The following is a 22,248-nucleotide window of genomic DNA, read 5'->3' as shown; positions in this document are numbered from 1 at the left end:
GATTGTGGTACTACGAATGGCCCTGTTTCTCTAGTGTAGAGTACGGGGGTATATTGTTACGCATTGCAGTATTTCTTTTATTTTGCAATGTGTGTGATTCTAGCTTTTACTTTGATAGCTTTATTTCGGTCAATGACCATAAAAGCACAGATAAAATATGTACATACAGGATAAAACATAAATATTTATACATACAAGTAAAAAGTTATTAAACAGAGTTATCAAAGTTGGGATTTACATATTAATGGTTCAGTTGATAAAAGTGGACCTCCTTCGCCACATGCTGTGCAAGAAACGGGAAACAGTAAATACGATAGGGGGCGAAGTGTCATAACGCAATATCCTACATGCTTGTGCGCATTGTTTTAAGCCTAGATTTCTACATAATGGTACAAGCCATGATCTACGAATTTCTTTATAGGCAGGGCAGAAGAATAAGATATGAACTAAATCTTCTTTGGTTGTGTTGCAAGCCGGACAAAGCCCCTCACTTCTTCCTGGCCATTTGCAAGTAAAGTCCCCGATTGGGAGGCAGCCGTGCCTTAACTGAGTATATAGTTTTTTGGCAAACGGGGGCTGAATTTGATCTAAGAATTCCTCCCTGCTGGGTGCCATCTTGACTTGCAAAAATTCTGTGGTCAACCTACCCATAGTCTGTGAGCGGTACAGCAGAGTTAGCCTGTGCTGCTTTAGTAGCACTAGCAACTCCTTCTTCTGTACCGCTAAACAGCTCACCCATGGAGAGTCCCAGAGTTGAGGCAGACCTATCTGGTATATTAATGCTTTAAGGTGAGATAGCCAGGGTATACTTTTGGCCTTCAGTTGGTCCCAAATAGCCAAGAATTCAGCTCTATAGTCATTGAGCTCGGGCACTGTCCATAACCTTCTCCAGTATAGGAGGGGTCGGTTTGACAGAAATTCAGAAATGGGTTCCAGGTCTAGATCTAACCTCAAGGGGACGAGAGGTGTGCTCTGGGGGAGCCCTAGCAAGTTTCTAACAAATGTGTGTTCAGCCTTTGATAGGGGTAATACACGGGTGTGGCCCCAGAGTTCTGCGCCGTATGTAGCGGTAGGTCTTACTTGAACCCTATACATTTCAAGGGCTGGAGACACTGGTTTAAATTGCGTTTTCCTGTGAAACTTGCTAATGCCACCAGCTACCTGTGTCAGCTTTAGGGCAGATTTGGTCACCTGGGGGCCCCAACCGAAATCTTCGGTCAGGGTAACACCCAGGTAAACAAAGGTTCTGACCCTTTCGAGCGGAGTGCCGTTCAAAGATGGGCAGGGGCGGGTGCGCTTAGGTGGGCCGAAAATCATGTACTTTGTCTTATCTAAGTTAATTTCAAGTCCACGCAGAGCGCAGAATGTTACAAATCCATCCAGGACCCTCTGGATGCCCGTTGATGTCCGCGATAATAATAAAGTGTCGTCAGCGAACATCAAAGCGGGCACCCGTCCAGATGACAGGCGAGGGGCGTCATTATTCCTGACCGCGTCCAGGTCACCAACCAGGCCATTTATGTAGAGACTGAAAAGTGTGGGTGCCAAGGCACAGCCCTGGCGAACTCCTCTGGTGACGGGGAAAGGGTCGGATAAATCGCCATTCTTCCCACAGCGTACCTGGGCATAGTTCCCTTTATGGAACCGCTTTAGGAGCTCTAGTAAATATGGGGGGAGCTTTAGATCTTCCAATACCCTCCATAGCTTTTCCCTGGGCACGAGGTCGAAAGCGGCCCGTAGGTCAACAAATACCAGGTATAAGCTACAACCCTCCAGTATTACCGTCTTCCAATACAAAACCTGCAACCTAAAAAGTTGGTCCAGAGTCGAAATCCCGGCTCTGAACCTGGCCTGTAGGGTGGTTAGTATTTTGCTTTCATCTGCCCATTCTAGAATTCTGTCCAAAATGATCCGACCCATAAGTTTCTGGGAGGTGTCCAAGAGACTTATCGGTCTATAGTTTGAGGGCACCAAGGGGGAACCTTTTTTAAATATAGGGACAATTTCGGCCCCGGCCCATGTATCTGGGATGTTAGCTCCCTCGAGTACTGCATTGAACAGTGCCGCTAAATAGGGTGCCCAGATCCTAGGTTGGGAGTGGAAGAGGTCGCCAGGGACTTTGTCAAGGCCGGGTGCTTTATTATGAGGCTGCCTAGCGATGGCATGCTCTACTTCCTTGATTGATATTCTATCAATGCTTTCTGAAGCTACCCTGACTCTGGCATCTACGGGGTCCAGGAATTCCACAGGTATCATGGGTCTTTGCGTACTGGGGTCACTCTGGCAATCCAGGTTTGTTAATGTACCAGTGAAGCCTTCCAGATGAGGTGCCCTCTCGCCAAGGGGGGAGCTGTATAGGGTCGCAAAATGGGCTTCCCACACTGCGGGCGCAATATTTGGGAGAAAAGATTCCGCACTATTTCCCCTGGTATTATTCACTAGGGCCCAAAAAAGTTTGGCGTCCTTGAGGTTCAGGGCATTCTTCAATTTTCCCCATATATCCTCTTCCCAATCCAGCCGGCTCCTACGTAATTCCTCCTTATATGCCTTCCTAAGGGTTCTGATATCTGCCTTGTTTTTTGACTTAATTGCCATTAAAAGTTCCCTGCGTAATCTCCTGCAGTCCGTATTATACCAAGGATGGGTGTTTGGTATATGTTTCTTAGCACGGATTACAGGATGGAAAACATCCGCCAGTGCCACAACTAGTTGTTTATGGGTGCCCAGTATTTGCGCGTGCTCTGTACCTTCGGCCATCTGAGCTATAAATGGCGTGGCCAGTACATAAATTTTGGCAAGTTGTTGGGGTGACTGTGCCAATTGGGGCCATTTCACCCGCCTTCTGTTATTGGTTAATACAAGGGGGTGAGTTGCTAGAGCAGGATTAATCGCAGTATTTTTCAAGCCAAAAGACCCTGGCTTCAGAGTAAGGATCAGTGCATTGTGGTCACTGTCCTGTCTATTCTCGATTCTGAAATCCAGCAGCTTGTCCCAGTTTTTAGCCTCAATCATTACATAGTCAATGATGGAGGCTTTGTTGGATCTGTTGAATGTTCCAGCTGCTGGGCGATCGGATTCCAATCTACCATTGCATGCCCGCAGAGACATTGCAAGGGAGAAGGATTTTATGTGTAGTGCCAAGGGTGTCCAGGCTCTTACTGGTGCAATATCAAGAGTAGGGATGTGCCACAGCTCATCAACTTCGTCCTGTTCACCCAACTCGGCTTCTCCCAGCGGTTCGAACTGGCAGTTAAAGTCCCCTCCAATCACTAGGGCAAAAGAGGGATCAAGCCCTAGAATAAATGAGGCCAGGTCGCTAATTACGGGTGATTCTTTTCCGCTTTTGGTAGGTCTTGAGTATACATTTATTATTGCCACTGGGGGATTACCTAAGGGTTTTAAAAGGACGCACTGGAAGTCCAGGGATTTTGTTGGATTCTAGCAATACGACCTGCCTAACCATGTGGGAACGGTTAGAAGTAAACTTAACTATTGGTGAGAAGCAGTGGTTGGGATTAGAACCTACCAATCCAGCTGAAGGAATACTACCCATTATTATATGTTGGTTTTGTAGCGTGTGGTCTTATCGTATATCTTCTTATATAAAGATTATACTCATTTTATAAAAACTCTTGTGGAGTCTATTTGTGGTGACATCAGTGGGTTGCTGTGAGTGTGGTTGCACATACTGTACACTCGTGCCTTGGAGATAAGCCTTGCTGTTCGTGCTAAGCTACTTAGGGGGTGAACAGGGCTATCTCATATGGTGTCCTTACTTAGCCTAACATTTAAACGAGGGGTCCAGATCTCGCACCTGGCAACAGCGGTGTGGGACAGGGTCTCCCTCCTCCAGCATTTTGTAGCGGCAGTGAGGGCCAAGGACCCCCATTTCCAACAATAATTATGTGTTCATATTAATTTTTCATTAGGTTTGGATGCACATGAATATAATTATTCGCTTGTGGTCGCTACAATAATTTGGGGAATTGTATAATAGTGTGTGAACTAGAATCACCAAGAGCAGTCTGGTGGTGATTGTTAACTTTGACAATTTCAGACATATTTATTTATTATACGTATTGTATGTGTTTTTTTAGATTTGAAGACGTCTAGGTGAAAGAGCCTTATGCTATAGGTTAATCTGCCTACTGAAAAGTACATGTAATTTGCAGTTGGCTAGAAGCATTTTTCCGAGTCCAAGAAAATAAAAGAACAGCTTATGAACATTACATGCAGGACTCATTGCGTGTTCCTTAATAGTGCTCATAGTGAATGAATAATTTCTTCTGGGACTATTCCTGCATTTTGGAGGGGTTTGAGGTGGGTGTCCGTTCTACAGGTTGACACACACCGAGGACACTTGAAACTATTGAAATAGCTGTGGTCTGTTTGCGCCGACATTTACTCAGGCCGCCTTTGATTTGATGTGTGTCCATTATACATCTTTCTCCATTCTTATTGGCTGTGTTGAGATGTGTCTGTTGAATTAAAGTACTTTTCCTTTTTAAGAAAAAGCACTAGTTGGACAATGATGTATTGATTGAGGTTATTTCCTGTGCTGGGTACGGAGTACGTGCCCCACACCGTTCCCTGAGTATGCATTGGGCTTCTTGATTATGCTAACCTGAGTTTCAAATGCTAAAGGGAGGTACTCGGTGAATGGTTATGGGCTGATTAGTAAGGTAAAGCCCAGAATACCAGTGATGTAGGCTCTCATTCTCACAATATGATGCGCCCAGTAACCCTAGCTACTCCGGAGTTTCTTAAAGAGTTCCCACACAGTGCCGTCCACCGAAGTCCACCCAAAACTGTCACTCCCCATAAGCTTTGGACTTAAAAGCGAGCAGTCCTAGAATGGCTTGGCCAAATAGACACTTGGCGTTATTATAGATGAAAGCGATAGAATGGGTGGCAATGCAGGAGAATTTTAAGGTGTTAAGAAATGCTGGCTCAAGTCTATTTTATTGGCCCAATGAATCACCCAAGTGGGTAAGATTTCCTAGACCTCGGACACCGTTTGCTGTTCTTACAGACTCAATTAGTGCTCTGCTGATGTTGCCCTATTAGGCGTGATGCATTTGTGGTCTCTCGAGCTCTCCTGGGACTTGCACGATCCAGGTCCGACTGCTGATTTTTGGCTGAGTGAACTGACTGTCATAAAGTTGGTCGTCTTCTCCTTCTGCACAGACAAAGACAAGAAATTGAAATGGACAGTAACTCTGAGAAATTGTCATTGGTTTTGAATTCATGGCTCGAGGACTTCCATCCCTCATAACTTGGGTGTTCCTATTACTTTTTGACCATTTTCGTCTCTTACACACAGGTGATGGATGTATGACGTTACAACGCATGCTGTTACAACGCATGCTGTTACAACGAAAGTTTTACAACGCGAGTGCATTGACAACGCAGGACATTACAACGCAAGTCTTAACATCGACTTGCACTAGATGGCGTGCTAACATTAAAAAAGTGTAATTTACTATTCCAACTCCAGTCCACGTAACAGTAGGGAAGGTGTTGGAATAGTAAACTACATTATTTTTAATGTTAGCACGCCATCTAGTGCAAGTCGATGTAAAGACTTGCGTTGTAATGTCCTGCGTTGTCAATGCACTTGCGTTGTAACAGTTTTGTTGTGATGGTAGTGCGTTGTAAAAGTTGCGTTGTAAAGGTTGTTCCCCCAGGTGATTCTTCTTTCCTGTGGGCCCCCTTGGTGTACTCCTTCATCTTTACAACATTGGCTTTATTGAATTTCATGATTGCTTTTGTTGTACCTTTTTAACTCCAATATTTCTTTTTTCCATGTATGCTCCACTCTTACCTCTTCTTTTCCTATTTCTTTCTTCATGTTATACTTTCTTGCTTTCCTTCATTATTTTATCTTTATCTCTTTCCCATTTTAAAATGTCCTTTTCGCTTCACGTTTATTATTTGTATGACTTTTTTTCTTTTGTCGCCTTTTTATTTTCATTTCTTTCTTCTTGTTTTCTTTCTTCTTTTTTTCAAGCTCCTATCCTGTCCTTAAGCCGTTGGTATTGATTAATGTGGATGGTCAATGGCTAACTACTTTTTTTCTTTTTTTCCTTTGGCCTTTCCTCTTTCTTTATTTGTCTTTTGCTTTCTTCTTTCTTCCTAATTTCCAATCTTTACCCGGTCTTTGTTCTTTTATTTGCCTCTTTCCTACCATCCAGAAATCATTCTAGACTCCTTGGACAGAGCCTACCCACTTTAATAATGCTTCTGAGCTTTGCCCGACCCTGTTTTTGGATGGAAGAGAACGCCTGTCCGGGCTGCTGGTGGGACACGCACAGTGTCTCCCCAGCTGCGCTCCCTGCCTTATCTTCTCTGCGGGCACCACCCCGCCCGTCCAGCAGGTGAGCCCTTTTGTTGTGTCTCTGGAAGCCCCGCCCCCGAGCCTGGAGCATCGCGCCCAGAGATGCCTGCACACGCGCCCGCATCCTGAGGGTAGCAGCCGCGGCGGAGGAGGCAGGGAGGGCAGCGCGCAGTGTGTGCAGAGCGGGACGGGGCAGCGAACAGACGCGTTGAGGACGCCGGCCACTGAGACGAGGCAGTGATGCTGCCGGGAGGCCGGGCGCACTGAGGGGACCGGTGCCATGAAGTCCGAGAAGGCGAGCAGAGGGAGCGGGGTGCTGGGGGCGCTGCTGTGCCTGGCCGTCCTCTCGGCTCCGGTGGCCCCCTGTCCTGAAGCCTGCAGGTGCTACGGGACCTCGGTGCAGTGCCTGGAACCCAACACCCTGCTCAGCTTCTCCGTCTTCGGAGATATGGAGAACCTGACCGAGCTGTAAGTGCCACCTACTTCTTCACTTGTCTCTAGTAGCCCGGTGTGTGTTGCACTTGTGTCCCGGTATGTGTTGCACTTGTGTCATTTGGCGAAGGGGTGTTTTGATTTATTCACTCGTTGCCGAGCTCTGCTGCTGGGGTTTGCTTAGCGCTTCTAATCCTGACTGAAAGGGGGGGCGAGTGTCCGGGACCTGTAGCGACTTGAGCTGCGTCACTCATTTAAGTCGATTGTGGGTGAAACCTTTGGTGGCTGGTGTATGTCTCACTCTGTGTACACAAAAAAGAAGGCACATAGTGACATCTCCCGCTAATAAGCGCTCAACATTTGCACAACCACTTCTGGGTGTCGCCAGCGCTTGCCTCAGAAGGGAACTAAGCCCCTCGAAGTTGCCCAGGATGACACTGCTTATAAAAGAGAGGCGTCGGGCAGAACATCGGGTCTTGACTCTTTAAACGTCTCTTCACTCTTATTCCGTCAGTCACTGATATTCTAGGCTCCGAAGGGTGAGGTTCACGTTCAGCAAACTGTGCAATAAGACTCACCCCCCTCTCCCCACCACCGCCCACTCTCACTTTCCACCGCCAACAACTCCCACTCACCACGAATCTGACAGAAATGCGTTCACTCTAGAAACAGGAGTTTTCATCTTTACTCACTCCTAGAAGTTGGTAGTAAAAGAGGATCTCTCCCTAAATTGGCGATTTCCCCTAGGTCTGGAATATAACAATTTTCTGTCAGAGAAAGAGAGTTATAGAGCCATTTGATTTTAATACTACTATGCACCTGTTACTCACACTCCCAGGTAGCCCCCTGCCGATCCGTAAGTAACCCCAAGAAAAGACTTCTTGTGCTGCAGATTGGGGCGCTCCCGAAATGCACAGCGATCTTCGAGACGTGCGGGCGTCTCCTTCGGATGCAGGGGCAGCTGTGGCGCCTGAAGGAGGCCCCTGATTGGTCCCAGAGGCCAGGGAACGAATAAGACTTTTTAATTTACTGAGAGGTCTGTAAACTTAGAGGCGCACACTCGCTAGCCGTCTCTGCAGCGGTCTTCCTTCAGAGCGCCGTGAAGAGTATGTGGCTATGGAGGGGGCGTGGGGTGGAACTGCCATGGGGTGCCACGACGTTGCATGGACTGTGTGCCAACGGAAGTGCCACTGTGGTGGGGTCTGTGTGAGGGGCGTTGCTGCTCTGGTGTGTCCCATGCCCTTCGGAATCCGGACCAGTGACTGGTGTTGGTGGTATGTTGATGGTTGTAACTGCCTCCGCACTTCGACATGGCACGCAGGTTTTGTGCCCATGAAGGGTGTCTGGGGATGGTGTGTGGGAGTGGGCACTGCCTCGGCTATAACTCCTAGCCCTGGAATTCTCTAATGCCCAACTGCATCACAGACACTGAAACTCTGTGTCCAGGGAAGGTGTATAATGGTGGGGGCTGCTAGTGAGGCAGTGATGCCTCCCTGGGCACAGACACTTGAACGCTGAACGCTGTGCCCGGGGAAGGTATATGATGGTGGGGGCTGCGACTGAGGCAGTGATGCCTCCCTGGGCACAGACACTTGAACGCTGAACGCTGTGCCCGGGGAAGGTATATGATGGTGGGGGCTGCGACTGAGGCAGTGATGCCTCCCTGGGCACAGACACTTGAACGCTGAACGCTGTGCCCGGGGAAGGTATATGATGGTGGGGGCTGCGACTGAGGCAGTGATGCCTCCCTGGGCACAGACACTGGAACGCTGTGCCCGGGGAAGGTATATGATGGTGGGGGCTGCGAGTGAGGCAGTGATGCCTCCCTGGGCACAGACACTGGAACGCTGTGCCCGGTGAAGGTATATGATGGTGGGGGCTGCGACTGAGGCAGTGATGCCTCCCTGGGCACAGACACTGGAACGCTGTGCCCGGGGAAAGTATATGGTGGTGGGGGCAGCGAGTGGGGCAGTGATGCCTCCCTGGGCACAGACACCAGAACGCTGAACGCTGTGCCCGGGGAAGGTATATGATGGTGGGGGCTGCGACTGAGGCAGTGATGCCTCCCTGGGCACAGACACTTGAACGCTGAACGCTGTGCCCGGGGAAGGTATATGATGGTGGGGGCTGCGACTGAGGCAGTGATGCCTCCCTGGGCACAGACACTGGAACGCTGTGCCCGGGGAAAGTATATGGTGGTGGGGGCAGCGAGTGGGGCAGTGATGCCTCCCTGGGCACAGACACTGGAACGCTGTGCCCGGGGAAAGTATATGGTGGTGGGGGCAGCGAGTGGGGCAGTGATGCCTCCCTGGGCACAGACACTGGAACGCTGTGCCCGGGGAAAGTATATGGTGGTGGGGGCAGCGAGTGGGGCAGTGATGCCTCCCTGGGCACAGACACTGGAACGCTGTGCCCGGGGAAAGTATATGGTGGTGGGGGCAGCGAGTGAGGCAGTGATGCCTCCCTGGGCACAGACACTTGAACGCTGAACGCTGTGCCCGGGGAAGGTATATGATGGTGGGGGCTGCGAGTGAGGCAGTGATGCCTCCCTGGGCACAGACACTTGAACGCTGAACGCTGTGCCCGGGGAAGGTATATGATGGTGGGGGCTGCGAGTGAGGCAGTGATGCCTCCCTGGGCACAGACACTTGAACGCTGAACGCTGTGCCCGGGGAGGGTATATGATGGTGGGGGCTGCGAGTGAGGCAGTGATGCCTCCCTGGGCACAGACACTTGAACGCTGAACGCTGTGCCCGGGGAAGGTATATGATGGTGGGGGCTGCGAGTGAGGCAGTGATGCCTCCCTGGGCACAGACACTGGAACGCTGAACGCTGTGCCCCGGGAAGGTATATGATGGTGGGGGCTGCGAGTGGGGCAATGATGCCTCCCTGGGCACAGACACCAGAACGCTGAACGCTGTGCCCGGGGAAGGTATATGATGGTGGGGGCTGCGACTGAGGCAGTGATGCCTCCCTGGGCACAGACACTTGAACGCTGAACGCTGTGCCCCGGGAAGGTATATGATGGTGGGGGCTGCGAGTGAGGCAGTGATGCCTCCCTGGGCACAGACACTTGAACGCTGAACGCTGTGCCCGGGGAGGGTATATGATGGTGGGGGCTGCGAGTGAGGCAGTGATGCCTCCCTGGGCACAGACACTTGAACGCTGAACGCTGTGCCCGGGGAAGGTATATGATGGTGGGGGCTGCGAGTGAGGCAGTGATGCCTCCCTGGGCACAGACACTTGAACGCTGAACGCTGTGCCCGGGGAAGGTATATGATGGTGGGGGCTGCGAGTGAGGCAGTGATGCCTCCCTGGGCACAGACACTGGAACGCTGAACGCTGTGCCCCGGGAAGGGTATATGATGGTGGGGGCTGCGAGTGAGGCAGTGATGCCTCCCTGGGCACAGACACTGGAACTCTGAACGCTGTGCCCCGGGAAGGTATATGATGGTGGGGGCTGTGAGTGGGGCAATGATGCCTCCCTGGGCACAGACACCAGAACGCTGAACGCTGTGCCCGGGGAAGGTATATGATGGTGGGGGCTGCGACTGAGGCAGTGATGCCTCCCTGGGCACAGACACTTGAACGCTGAACGCTGTGCCCGGGGAAGGTATATGATGGTGGGGGCTGCGACTGAGGCAGTGATGCCTCCCTGGGCACAGACACTTGAACGCTGAACGCTGTGCCCGGGGAAGGTATATGATGGTGGGGGCTGCGACTGAGGCAGTGATGCCTCCCTGGGCACAGACACTTGAACGCTGAACGCTGTGCCCCGGGAAGGTATATGATGGTGGGGGCTGTGAGTGGGGCAATGATGCCTCCCTGGGCACAGACACTGGAACGCTGTGCCCGGGGAAGGTGTATAAAGGTGGGGGCTGCGAGTGGCAGTGGGGCAGTGATGCCTCCCTGGGCACAGACACTGGAACGCTGAACGCTGTGCCCGGGGAAGGTGTATAAAGGTGGGGGCTGCGAGTGGCAGTGGGGCAGTGATGCCTCCCTGGGCACAGACACTGGAACGCTGTGCCTAAGGAAGGTATATGGTGGTGGGACAGCGAGTGAGGCAGTGATGCCTCCCTGGGCACAGACACTTGAACGCTGAACGCTGTGCCCGGGGAGGGTATATGATGGTGGGGGCTGCGAGTGAGGCAGTGATGCCTTCCTGGGCACAGACACCAGAACGCTGAACGCTGTGCCCGGGGAAGGTATATGATGGTGGGGGCTGCGACTGAGGCAGTGATGCCTCCCTGGGCACAGACACTGGAACGCTGTGCCCGGGGAAGGTGTATAAAGGTGGGGGCTGCGAGTGGCAGTGGGGCAGTGATGCCTCCCTGGGCACAGACACTGGAACGCTGAACGCTGTGCCCGGGGAAGGTGTATAAAGGTGGGGGCTGCGAGTGGCAGTGGGGCAGTGATGCCTCCCTGGGCACAGACACTGGAACGCTGTGCCTAAGGAAGGTATATGATGGTGGGGGCAGCAAGTGGGACACTGAAGCCTCCCTGGGCACAGACACTGGAACGCTGTGCCCGGGGAAGGTATATGATGGTGGGGGCTGCGAGTGGGGCAATGATGCCTCCATGGGCACAGACACTGGAACGCAGTGCCCAGTGAAGGTATATGAGGGTAGTGGGCATGCCAGCTTTTGCGTTTGTGGGGCCCAGTGCAGCAATCTTTTTTGGTGCCCTCCAATGATCTCCTTCTCACCACCACCCTCCAAGGTGCCCTTCCTGTGTTCATTGCCCCAACCCCACATTCATTTCATTTGTTTCACTGCGCTACTCATACCAATGTAAGGTGTAAGTGTTCTTTCCATCACTCATACATGATATAGAGACAATGAATCATACGTGTTTAAATAACTGTTTAGGAAATGTTACATATGACAGTGAGTATTATAAGGTGTGGCAGGTACGTCACTCATACGAGGGGGCATTATATCTGAATAGTGCTTGCTCTGAAGAAAAAGGAAGTCTGGATTTTCAACGTTAATACAGTGACTGGGGTTGGATTTACTTATAAGGATGTATTTGTACCCAAATAAACTCTTTTTAGCAACCTTAGGATAACGGAAGACTGAGGGGAAAGCAAAGCTTCTAAAGCCATGCCTTGCAGTTGGCATGCAGCTCTTTGATGCCAGCTCATAGCTCGCTGTGCCACAGTAGAAAGACTGTGACGTATGAACAGCAAGTGAGAAAGGGATTGCTGTGACAAAGGCAGAAACCTACCTAACTCTTACAGAAAATACGGTTCTGTGATCTGCATGGTACACGTTCTTTGCAGCAGGCAGATAAACCCCCAGCGCTACTTAACGATGACTCAAAACTGGGACTAGACAATGCAGGCCCGTTATTCACCAGAGCCGTCTTGACATGCTGCAAGAAACTCTGCAGCGAGTATTTTCAACCCATGAGATATTTCCAAATACAACGCCCCAAGCTGGGTGCCCAGTGCGGTGGCACGGGTCGCACCGCCCTAGTGATGGCGCTGATGAGGAGTGGAAAGTGGTAATGGGCACCAAGCCTACCCAATGGCACTGGGAATCCCTGTCTTCGGAGGGCTGATGGTGGTAGTGTGTGGGGGTGGGTGGTGGGGATGAATTTCTGAAGCCCAAGGAGGGCCCCAGGGCGCTGGGTACCCGTGGAGGGTGTATGTCATTGTGGTGTGGAGAGGTACAGTGCTGCCCAACAATACCCTACGAAACTTGAATTCTGTGCCCATGGTTGATTTTTGATGGTGTGGGGAAGCTGGCGCCACTGCCCATTTGTACCACATGGCATTTTGATGGATGGCCATGGATGGCTCGTGATGTGATGTCTGCGTGAGTGGGGCTGTGTGTAACATCCGGCTTTGCTCGTCTTTCTTTAAAATATCTGCCATTTGGTGTCTTATGTTGTAGGTGTGTGTATAGTGTGTGTAATGTGTCTTCATTTCCCATTTCATTATCGTATTTTCTAAGGAGGCCACTTCTCATTGTGATCACATAGGTAACATATTTTGGGTGCACAGGATGTGGTTCTGTGTTTTTGGCGTGCCCCCGCTAATGTGGCAGGTACTTGCTGCTACTTACAGTCCTTCCAAGGGTGGTAGGAGCCCGGGTGCTCAACACTGATGGTTCCACTTTGCCTCCACGCTTCAGAGTAATGGCTGAGCAGGAATAGAGGCTCTAGGGAAGCCAATGCCCAGGATCACACAATCCTGGAAGCCAGTCTGGGAACACAGGTCTCTTGGCTAGATCCAGCTGTCTAACCACCAGTCCAACAGATGTCATCAAGACGCGGCCTCTTTCTTTGCGTCTTCCTTCTTGAATCGCTAGAATCTAGTGTTCTCACGATTAGTTCCCCCTGGTCGGGTTTTAATGCGTGTGGATGAAGTGATGGGAGCAACCCATACTAATGAGCAAAAGCACACAAGAATATTAGGGTATGTCCTGCACAATAGGCAGCTGGGCACTAGACATCAACAATTTAGAGAGTAACCCCTTGCATAAAGGCACAGGGGATAGGGTTCAACCAAACCCATACGAACGTCCAAGGGCAAAACTTTTGTATCCGCTGGAGATTAGAGACATGTATCCTTCCTGTATCTAGAACACATGATCGATTTTATGTATTTGGATTATAATGTTTGGCTGCTGTGATGGGACCATCAACATTTACAATGAATTAACACCGCAGCAGGATGTTGTGGATTTAAAGACTTTGTACCCCTAACCAACCAACCACAGAGATAGAGATGGTGTTGGCAGAGGCGTAAAATTCCCAGCTGAACTCTGTCAAACACCTGACTACATCCGATTTAAAGCTCCTGTGTCCAACTGTATCCTACAGAATACATTTATTAGGAGGGTGTAACACGCCCATCCCCTCCCCCCCAGCTACGCCCTTGGGTGTTGGGCATCTTGTATACCGTGTGCTGTGCGTCAGATGTTTCTCGTTGCTGGGTTTGGTACATATCTTGTACTATGAGCCCGAACCCATTAGGCGCTGGGCTAAGGCTTGACCTAAGAGTAGATTGTGTATCCATCGCCTTTCTCCATCCGGGCTCGGGAGTTGCTGTGATGCTATCACCATCTGGGATAGAGCCTGCTTTCGTCCTGCTGCTTGGGGGTGTCCTCTGTAAGTGGGTGCTGTTGTAAGTAAATGCGTAAACTCTACTATGGAGCAAATTGCACGGCAACGTTTTTGGAGTAGAAAAATGTCTTTTTAGCTGATGGGTCAAAAATCACTGTATTGATCCTCTGACAGGTCGAGGACCAGTTGCCTACTAGGCAAGGATTTTGCTATGAGCAGGCGTGGCTTACTCGTGTATTACTCCTGGCTTGTGCACGGAATCATTACTAAGTCTGGTGTGCTTTAGACTGGTTGTTTGTCACAACATATATCATTTCACAGAAATATCATGTCCTGAATTTCATGCACAAAAAAATCGCTTCCTTGGGTATCGAATTTCGATCACTTACGCCTAAGGGCTATATTTACGTAGATATCATTTAGGGCATAATATTTACGTCATACGAAATTGTTAGACCACATTACATCCTTCCTTCTCTTGAGCTGACCACCGCCCCCAACGAGAGGCCGTTTGTTGACATCTATATGACGGGACCTGGAGGCCCTCTCACCTCAGAAGACTGTTTCCTTCCCACAGCCCCCTTCCTTTCTCAGTGACACCCCACCCGCCGCCCCATCTCTTCCTACTGCTAACCCCTCCTTGCCCAGGCATGGTTTCTTCAGAGGCCACATTCTGCCAACAGGTGAGAACTCCTCCCACTTTGAGTAAGAGCTGCAGATGAATATTCATTGGGGGCCTCCATGGCACGCTCATGGGGCCTGGCACAGCAGAGGTGGCACTGCCTGCCCTCTCCATTGAATTAAGCGAGGGTTGGGGTCGGCAGGGTGTTGTTTCTATGTTAAACAAATTTCAAAACTGGGAAAAATCTCCAATATTCAATACTAGAGCTCCGCTCATAATTTACACTTATAACACAGTAGTTTATTTTGAAACACTTTATATATAAATGTTTAGCCAGCCCTTGAACTCATGCCCCCTGGTTTGCAGAGAACTTATTTCGTTATTAAATATTGGAGATGTATCAAATTATTGAAAAAAATATTTTAACATATGCACTGCCAGCCCTAACCCTCCCATAACAGAGCACGTATCTGTGGGTATAGGGGCAATGCCCGTTTCATAGGGCACAGAGTACATCCACATATCTGTCCAGTTCTGGGTAGTGCAGTCCCTGGGCTCCTACCCTCCTCCTGCGCCAGACCCCTGCCTACCCCATTAGTTTGCGGGTTTTTTTTCACTCAGTTCTGCATTTTCTTCGTGCTACCCGCTCTTAATTTGTGCCGGTGCTTGCAGTAGTCGGCTCAGGCACACGTTTTTGCAGGGCCGTGATCTGCCTTTGACGCGGGTGAAAAGAGAGAAAGGTAGGAAATGGAGAAAGAAAGAGGAATATTGGAAAGCTGTGAGGAAGAGAGAAAGAAGGGATGAAAGCAGGACTCGAGTCGGGGGTACACGGCGTACCCCCACTCTTTTCACAGGCTGGCCGTGGTCCACCCTGCCAAGAAGCTGGGCCCCACCAAGAGTGAGAGGACAAGCCTGGAAGCGTGGGTGGTGGAAGAAATAGGCATGAGGTGAAATCTAGGCTAGGCAGCTGCAGTCCAAGAGTCCGGCCGCACTGGCGCTGGGTCCCACAAGCTTTGGGCCACAGCACGAACGTGAAGCGCTCTTGCCCCCGCCCCCGCTCCCTTCATTCCGCCCTCTGTCCTGTGCCGCCCTTATGAATGAGTGCAGAGTTCCCTTGCTTCCTCCTTGGGTGGCCCCTCGCGGTCGCTGTCCTTCAGCACCTTGCAGTGCACTTGCTCGCACGGGCGCGATTGACATGTCAGTAAATTGTGACAATAGGGTTTCACGGCGCGTCACGTGCCCCCTTATTTGGCCATCTATAGTCCTGGGGGAGAGCTTTCCTGCGCACAACTCTCAGATCGATCGCCAAGACTGACATAAGAGCAGCACAGAGTACGAGCACAATGTGGGATCGGGCGACGTCTGACATTACAGTGGAGAATGAGATATGACACCACAGTGCATCCCAAAACGCGTTATTATACTGCACAGACCTGTTGCATCGTGATAGCGTGTGTGTACTATAGCACAAATGCGACATTACAAATTACAATCAGGGGTATACCTTTGATTCGCGGATTTAGGACATGCATCGAGTGTATGTCGGTCCAGCACCTAGGGATTTACAATAAAACGTATGGAATTAAAATATTGATCAGTGACAACGAAATGTGACAGATCTGGAGTAGCCCCTACGGCATAGATGTGCCATCATAATAGAAATAATATATGTCCAGCAGATGTGTACGACGTCACAATAGGGAGTCGTCGTCACCCCCCCCCCCCCCCCCCACAGAACAAAGATCTATACAATCTCAGTAAAGAGAAATGAGCCATTGCACGCATCTGTGATTACACGATAGCGGCTATCTATTGTGTTTTTTACTTCTCTAATATCTGTGGCTTTCCGACCTTGCCGCACAATGGCACCAAGGTGCCCAGCGGTGAAGTCAAGTGCCCAAGATCAAACAACTTGTTCAAATGTGGACGAGGTGAGCAAAACTGGAGTCTGACCATAGCTGTAGCTGAGCCACCAGGCAATAACTCTTATCTAAAGTGGTCTTTGACATCGTAGGAGACTGTATAATGTCATATCAGGTATCTATGCCATCACAATAGCATCTGTTATACCCCAAAGGCCATCTATACCTTCATAATAAGGTATATTATATCACATTAGTCACCTATATCCTTAAATTAGGGTTTAAGATGAACATATCACTTTAACACGTATGACAGCGTAATATGGCATATTATAGCCCAGTAGCATCCATGACAACACAATAGGGTATGCCATATCAAAACACAATACGCCCTATCTAAAGTGCATTTTAAGCATCACAGTACATAATATCATATAAATCCACAAATGTATGTGACATTCCAATACGATATAAAATGTTTTGATGTTACATGTGTTCATTGCTAGGTGTATAAATCACATGACGAAAGGTACTATATGGCATCACAATAATATTGAATTGTAAACGTTGCTTTTCTGTCATGACGTGTGTCTCAGTGTTTTGCTTTCTAAACTGTTTATCGCGCTATGTTTTATATCTATAACCTTGTTGAGAGCTGTTTCGAATGTTTTTCTAAACTCGCTAGCCTAGCACACACATGGGGCTGTGTTTCAGGCGCCAAGAGGTGCGTCCAGGGTCACGGGGTATCAGCCCACAGAAGCACCAGTGCGCCACTGTGCATCACATACGTGTGCAAGCAATGGGCCTCCTGGGCAGGCGCAGTCTGCTCAGAGAGGAGCGAGCCCCTTTTGAACGGTGTGACACTCCTCCCAGCAGAGCCAGGCCCCACCCCTAACCCCCTGCTCGCCTTCACCCGAGGAAGGTGAGGGAGCGGGGCACCTCCCTGCCCAGCTGAGGGGGGTGAGGGGGCGGGGCACCTCCCTGCCCACCTGAAGGAGGTGAGGTGGCAGGGCACCTCCCTGCCCAGCTGAGGGAGGTGAGGGTGCGGGGCACCACCCTGCCCACCTGAGGGGTCGGGGCACCTCCCTGCCCACCTGAAGGAGGTGAGGGGGCGGGGCACCTCCCTGCCCACCTGAAGGAGGTGAGGGGGCGGGGCACCTCCCTGCCCAGCTGAGGGAGGTGAGGGGGCGGGGCACCTCCCTGCCCACCTGAAGGAGGTGAGGGGGCGGGGCCCTCCATGCCCAGCTGAGGGAGGTGAGGGGGCGGGGCACCTCCCTGCCCACCTGAGGGAGGTGAAGGTGGTGGGGCACCTCCCTTTCTGAGAGGCAGCTGCGGAAGAGCGTGGAGCCAGGGCGGGTCACCCCGAGCACGCGCACGCTTTCCCAAGTGCAGGCCTGTGCCGAGGGCCTTCCGCTGAATCCGGCGCCCTCCTAACAGGTGTTCGGAGGCGGACGGCTGCACGTGCCCACTGTTACCACACGTCACTCCCGCCCGCTTCCGGTGCCGCACGTGGATTCTCGAATAAAAGCTGACCTCGTTTCACTCCGCTTGTCCCCAAACCCGTCACGCGCGGAAGCACCTGTGTGCAGCACATCATCAGCCGTTCCTACAGCCACACAGGTGGCAGTTGAGTTAACCTTTCACCCTGAGTATCAATATGATGCTGCTGTGGATTCCTGTACCATTTGTAAAAAGTAATAATATCAATGATAACAGCCGCGGTAATTGTTTCTATTATTATAATATAAGTATTGATATGGTTATTATTGTTACTATTATTACTGTTGTTGTTTTTATTTCCATTCTTATTATTTCTATTATTATTATTAAGATGATATACTTGTTGTCGTTACTGCTGTTGTCTTGTTGTTATGGCTGCGGTAGTGTATTACTTTTAGCGCGTACAACTGCTATGGTAAGAATGATCACTGTTTTAAAATGATTACAATTGTAATGATAGTGCTACTAGTAATGACCTCGGCTGTCAGAATAAAGTGATTGGCACCTGCTGCTCAGACACCGGCAGGGGGTCCTCGGGTCATGCTGTAGCTGGTAGGTGGCAGCTCGCTGTACATGGCAGAAATATACATTCATTCGAGGGTATATAGATAGTGCTTGGAGACTTAGTGGCTTGACGCAAACTATGCCTCAGATGTAAGCAGCCCGACTGCTGATCTAATGAACGATCACGGAAACGGATTGCCGAGCGATGGACCCTGCCCAGAGAAGCGTCCCACGTCTTAGCGCCTTGAGGCAAGCGGCTCTGCGCAGCCGCGGAAGAGTAACGGGGAACCTGAAAAGTAGTTACAAAGTCCTGGAGTTGTTTGTCTCTTAGGGGCATATTGTCAAGACACAGAGTTAAAATTATCGCCGCTTTAGCGGCAGAAAACTGCCGCTAAAGCGGCGATGATGGGCTTGATAATATGCCCTTGAAATTCCCATAGAAGCCCATGTTCTGGTGTGAACATGGGCTTCTATTGGAATTCTCAAGTGCATATTATCAAGCCCATTATCGCCGCTTTAGCGGCAGTTTTCTGCCGCTAAAGCGGCGATAATTTTAACTCCATGCTTGATAATATGCCCCCAAGTTTCTCCATGTATTCGCAGCTGCGTGTGGCTCTTTTTGCGACAAACCTGCTGATCAAGAATTCCACCACGCGAAAGCAAGATTGAGTATAAAGTGGGTGCATTGATTTGAGATCCATATCTCATTTTATGATGTTTGTTATATGATGCCTTATGTCAAATTTTACACGTGGTATGCTATTTTATGTTGTTGTCATGTCCTTCGCTAAGTTGGAACTTTATTTTATGTCATTTCATATTGTTGTGTTAGCCAAGTTTGTGTTATGGTGTCTTAGATTGTTTTTATGTCAGACTATTTTGTATTGTTATATCTTGTTCTTTATGTCTAGGTTTATGACATCAAGTGTTATTCGTTGGTTATTTTTATGCTGGGTTGTTGTATATGTCGTGCCATGTCTTGTATTTGTCCTTATGTTATGTTAAGCCCTGCGATATAGGTTGCTTCGCTATTGAGTGTTATTTTTTATGTTATGATGTATTTTTATATTAATTTTGGGGTGTGTTCACTGTTCTTACCTGGCCTATTTGTAGACGGTGGCGCAAAAGGTCTCAAATTCAATCTGACGCCATCAAACAATAAACACGTTGTAATATTTACTGTTGGTGATTGTTAGGGGTACAGACCTTTTTTCTCTCCTCTAGACTGTATGGCTCCTTTAATGCGCCTATTATGTCCCATCTAGTCGCATGGAACAGTCCTAATTAACCGTGGGTACACACAGGGCTTTAAGTGGGATAAAAAAACGGGCGGGTCTCTCAAAGGGGCGTGGCAGAAACAATTAAGGGCGTGGCTTAAAAACTACCCAAGCTAGAAATCTGTGCTTAGCATAGTGTGCCGCCCGTCTGGCATTTTGCTGTTTCTATCGTTGCATCTGATATATAATACTGCAAGTAACATTACACCTACAACAAGCCAGGACTATTGGCTTTGCCAATGGTTGTTAGCTGCATAAGATAAATAAGCAACACGTTGTTGCTTATTTATCTTAGGCAGCATTTTCAATATTATATATACCCAACGAAATCATAGTTGTTGCCAACAACTATGACTTCGTTGTGTATATATAATATTGAAAATGCTTCAATTTTGAAATGATGAGACAGTGAGACTGTGAACGAACTAGAGCGAGTCTCTTTTAAGTTACCTCAAATGCAGTGAGCAGTAGCCCTGCCGCAGTGTTAACATTTATCTGTTCACCGAGGTTGAGGGAAAAAATGGAGAGTCTGATAGGGACCCGCCTCGGCGCCCGCTTTTTAGAGCTGCCGGTGCTGAGCACCGGCAGGACCCAGCCCACTTAAACCCCTGCTTACACATGAAACCTCTCTTCAGCTAACCCTGTGCGGTGCTACAATGCTCTGGGATAACTTTAGACTGTATTTTATGTAATGGAGAGTGGTGGATGCGGGTACCAGAATTCCGTCCTTCAAGGCAGAGATGGGTAATAGGCTACTCTGCACCCCAGTGGATCAGGGGCGTCAGGGTGCTCCGCCCCTCTCTGAATTCCCCCCACCCCGGCCCGCACTTCAGTCTGGCCGGACGCCGTTGTCCCCGGGTCTGGCTGAGGAAATATCGGCCTCCGGCCGAGTGAAGGTCGGCCCCGCGGGCTCTGCCGACTGCCCCCCTCTGCCCTCGATACCCCAGGGCCGCCTGCCAGACTCGGCTCTCACTGAGAGTCTGATAAGTGCCGACTCAGAGCTTTCTCTCAAGTCTGACCGAGGGCCGGGGTCACCCCGGGCATTCCCCGCCCAGCGTGGGCGTAGGAATGTGTCCATCACGCTCCGAACGTAGACGAGCTCCACGCAGGACTCGGAAGAAGCGGAGAAACAGAGGACGGACAGCTCGTTTTTTTCCCAGAATCCCACGGCATTCCTGAGAGCTGCTACCCTGGGATCACACCGTGGGGTCCTGACCCCTGTCACTGGCCTGTCATTGGACAGTGCTCTGACATTACTCTGTCACTGAGCAGCGCTGAATAGAACAGCGCCAGCAAAAAAGGCCAGCACAGTCCGTATTCGTTGAAAGTAAAAAATCAAATCTTGGAAAGAAACTCAAAGGTTAAATGAAAATGAGCGGGAAATACAGTTTAATTTCCTACCCAGTATTCTGGCCAATTGAATACAATGTAGATTACCCGATCTTTATAAGAAATCTGCCCTCAAAGCAGCTCTTCTAACCACTGCAAGACCCAGTAGCAAAAGGGAGAGACTTGGATCAACGGAAGTTGTCAGTGCGTTTGTGAGCTGTGAAGGGATTGGGCCGGAGCAAATATTCATTTGCATGCTTCAGCTCTTTGGTTAGATATTGTGGGACGCATTTATGATGGAGCCCAGGCCTATTTTGTGCCCCAGTCCACCCTGACTGTCCACGTTATAACTGGGATCTGAAAATGATCTCTCTCCTGTTAGAATTGTGGCCAAGTATGAATTCTAGTATCGCGGCGTGGGGAGGCCTGTTCTGGCACTGTCTGTGGGGAGGCCTGTTCTGGGACTGTGTGTGGGGGAGGCCTGTTCTGACACTGTGTGTGGGAGGCCTGTTCTGGGACTGTGTGTGCGGGAGACCTATTTTGACACTGTGTGTGGGAGGCCTGTTCTGGCACTGTGTGTGGGGGGAGACCTTTTCTAGCACTATGTGTGGGGAAGGCCTGTTCTGCACTGTGTGGGGGAGGCCTGTTCTGCACTGTGTGGGGGAGGCCTGTTCTGCACTGTGTGGGGGAGGCCTGTTCTGGCACTGTGTGTGTGTGGGGGGCCTTTTTTGGCACTGTGTTGGGGAGGCCTATTCTGGCACTATGTGTGGGGGAGGCCTGTTCTGGCACTGTGTGTTTGGGAGGCCTGTTCTGGCACTGTGTGTGGGGGAGGCCTTTCCTGGCGCTGTGTGTGGGTAGGCCTGTTCTGGGACTGTATGTGGGGGAGGCCTGTTTCAGCACTGTGTGCCTCTCCACACACCTGAAGTGATACCCTAGCTGATATTGGGAATGTGCTGCAATCAGAGAACCTCACAATGATTATTATGGAGGAAATTGCATCAAAGCTGCTTTTCGTGCACAAGTTTTGCTTCTGTAGGCCCAATTCAAATTGTTCCATAAAAATGTATTTCTCTAAAAGTCTGACACATCTGAATTATTTTCTGTTATCGTGTAAATATATTTGTGTGCAATCTGCATAGATTTCACGGGTTGGAACAATTACACCGTATTACAATTTAAGCCAAATTTACAAAAAGAGGAACTTAAGTTCTGCATGGTTGCTCCAAAACTTAGAGAACATTTCTGCCTTTGTAAAAATCCACAAGTAATTGGGGAGGTGTTGCTGGATATGTATGAACATAATTATCCAAGAGT

At 49.8% G+C, this 22,248-nt stretch overlaps 1 protein-coding gene across 1 annotated transcript in view; it reads left to right on the top strand.

Annotated features, from left to right (window-relative positions):
• Positions 1-6,474: 6,474 nt before the first annotated feature.
• Positions 6,475-22,248, top strand: part of NTRK1 (neurotrophic receptor tyrosine kinase 1) — a 351,958-nt gene continuing 336,184 nt past the window's right edge. The window contains exon 1 of the mRNA XM_085637927.1: positions 6,475-6,805. Within this exon, the coding sequence (XP_085494053.1) occupies positions 6,618-6,805 (188 nt within the window). The 5' untranslated portion in view covers positions 6,475-6,617. The remainder of the gene's footprint in view (positions 6,806-22,248) is intronic.

Source organism: Triturus cristatus, chromosome 12 (assembly GCF_964204655.1).
Source record: "Triturus cristatus chromosome 12, aTriCri1.1, whole genome shotgun sequence".
NCBI lineage: Eukaryota > Metazoa > Chordata > Amphibia > Caudata > Salamandridae > Triturus > Triturus cristatus.
The sequence above is the reverse complement of the archived record's forward strand: the minus strand, read 5'-3'. Positions and strand labels throughout refer to the sequence as shown.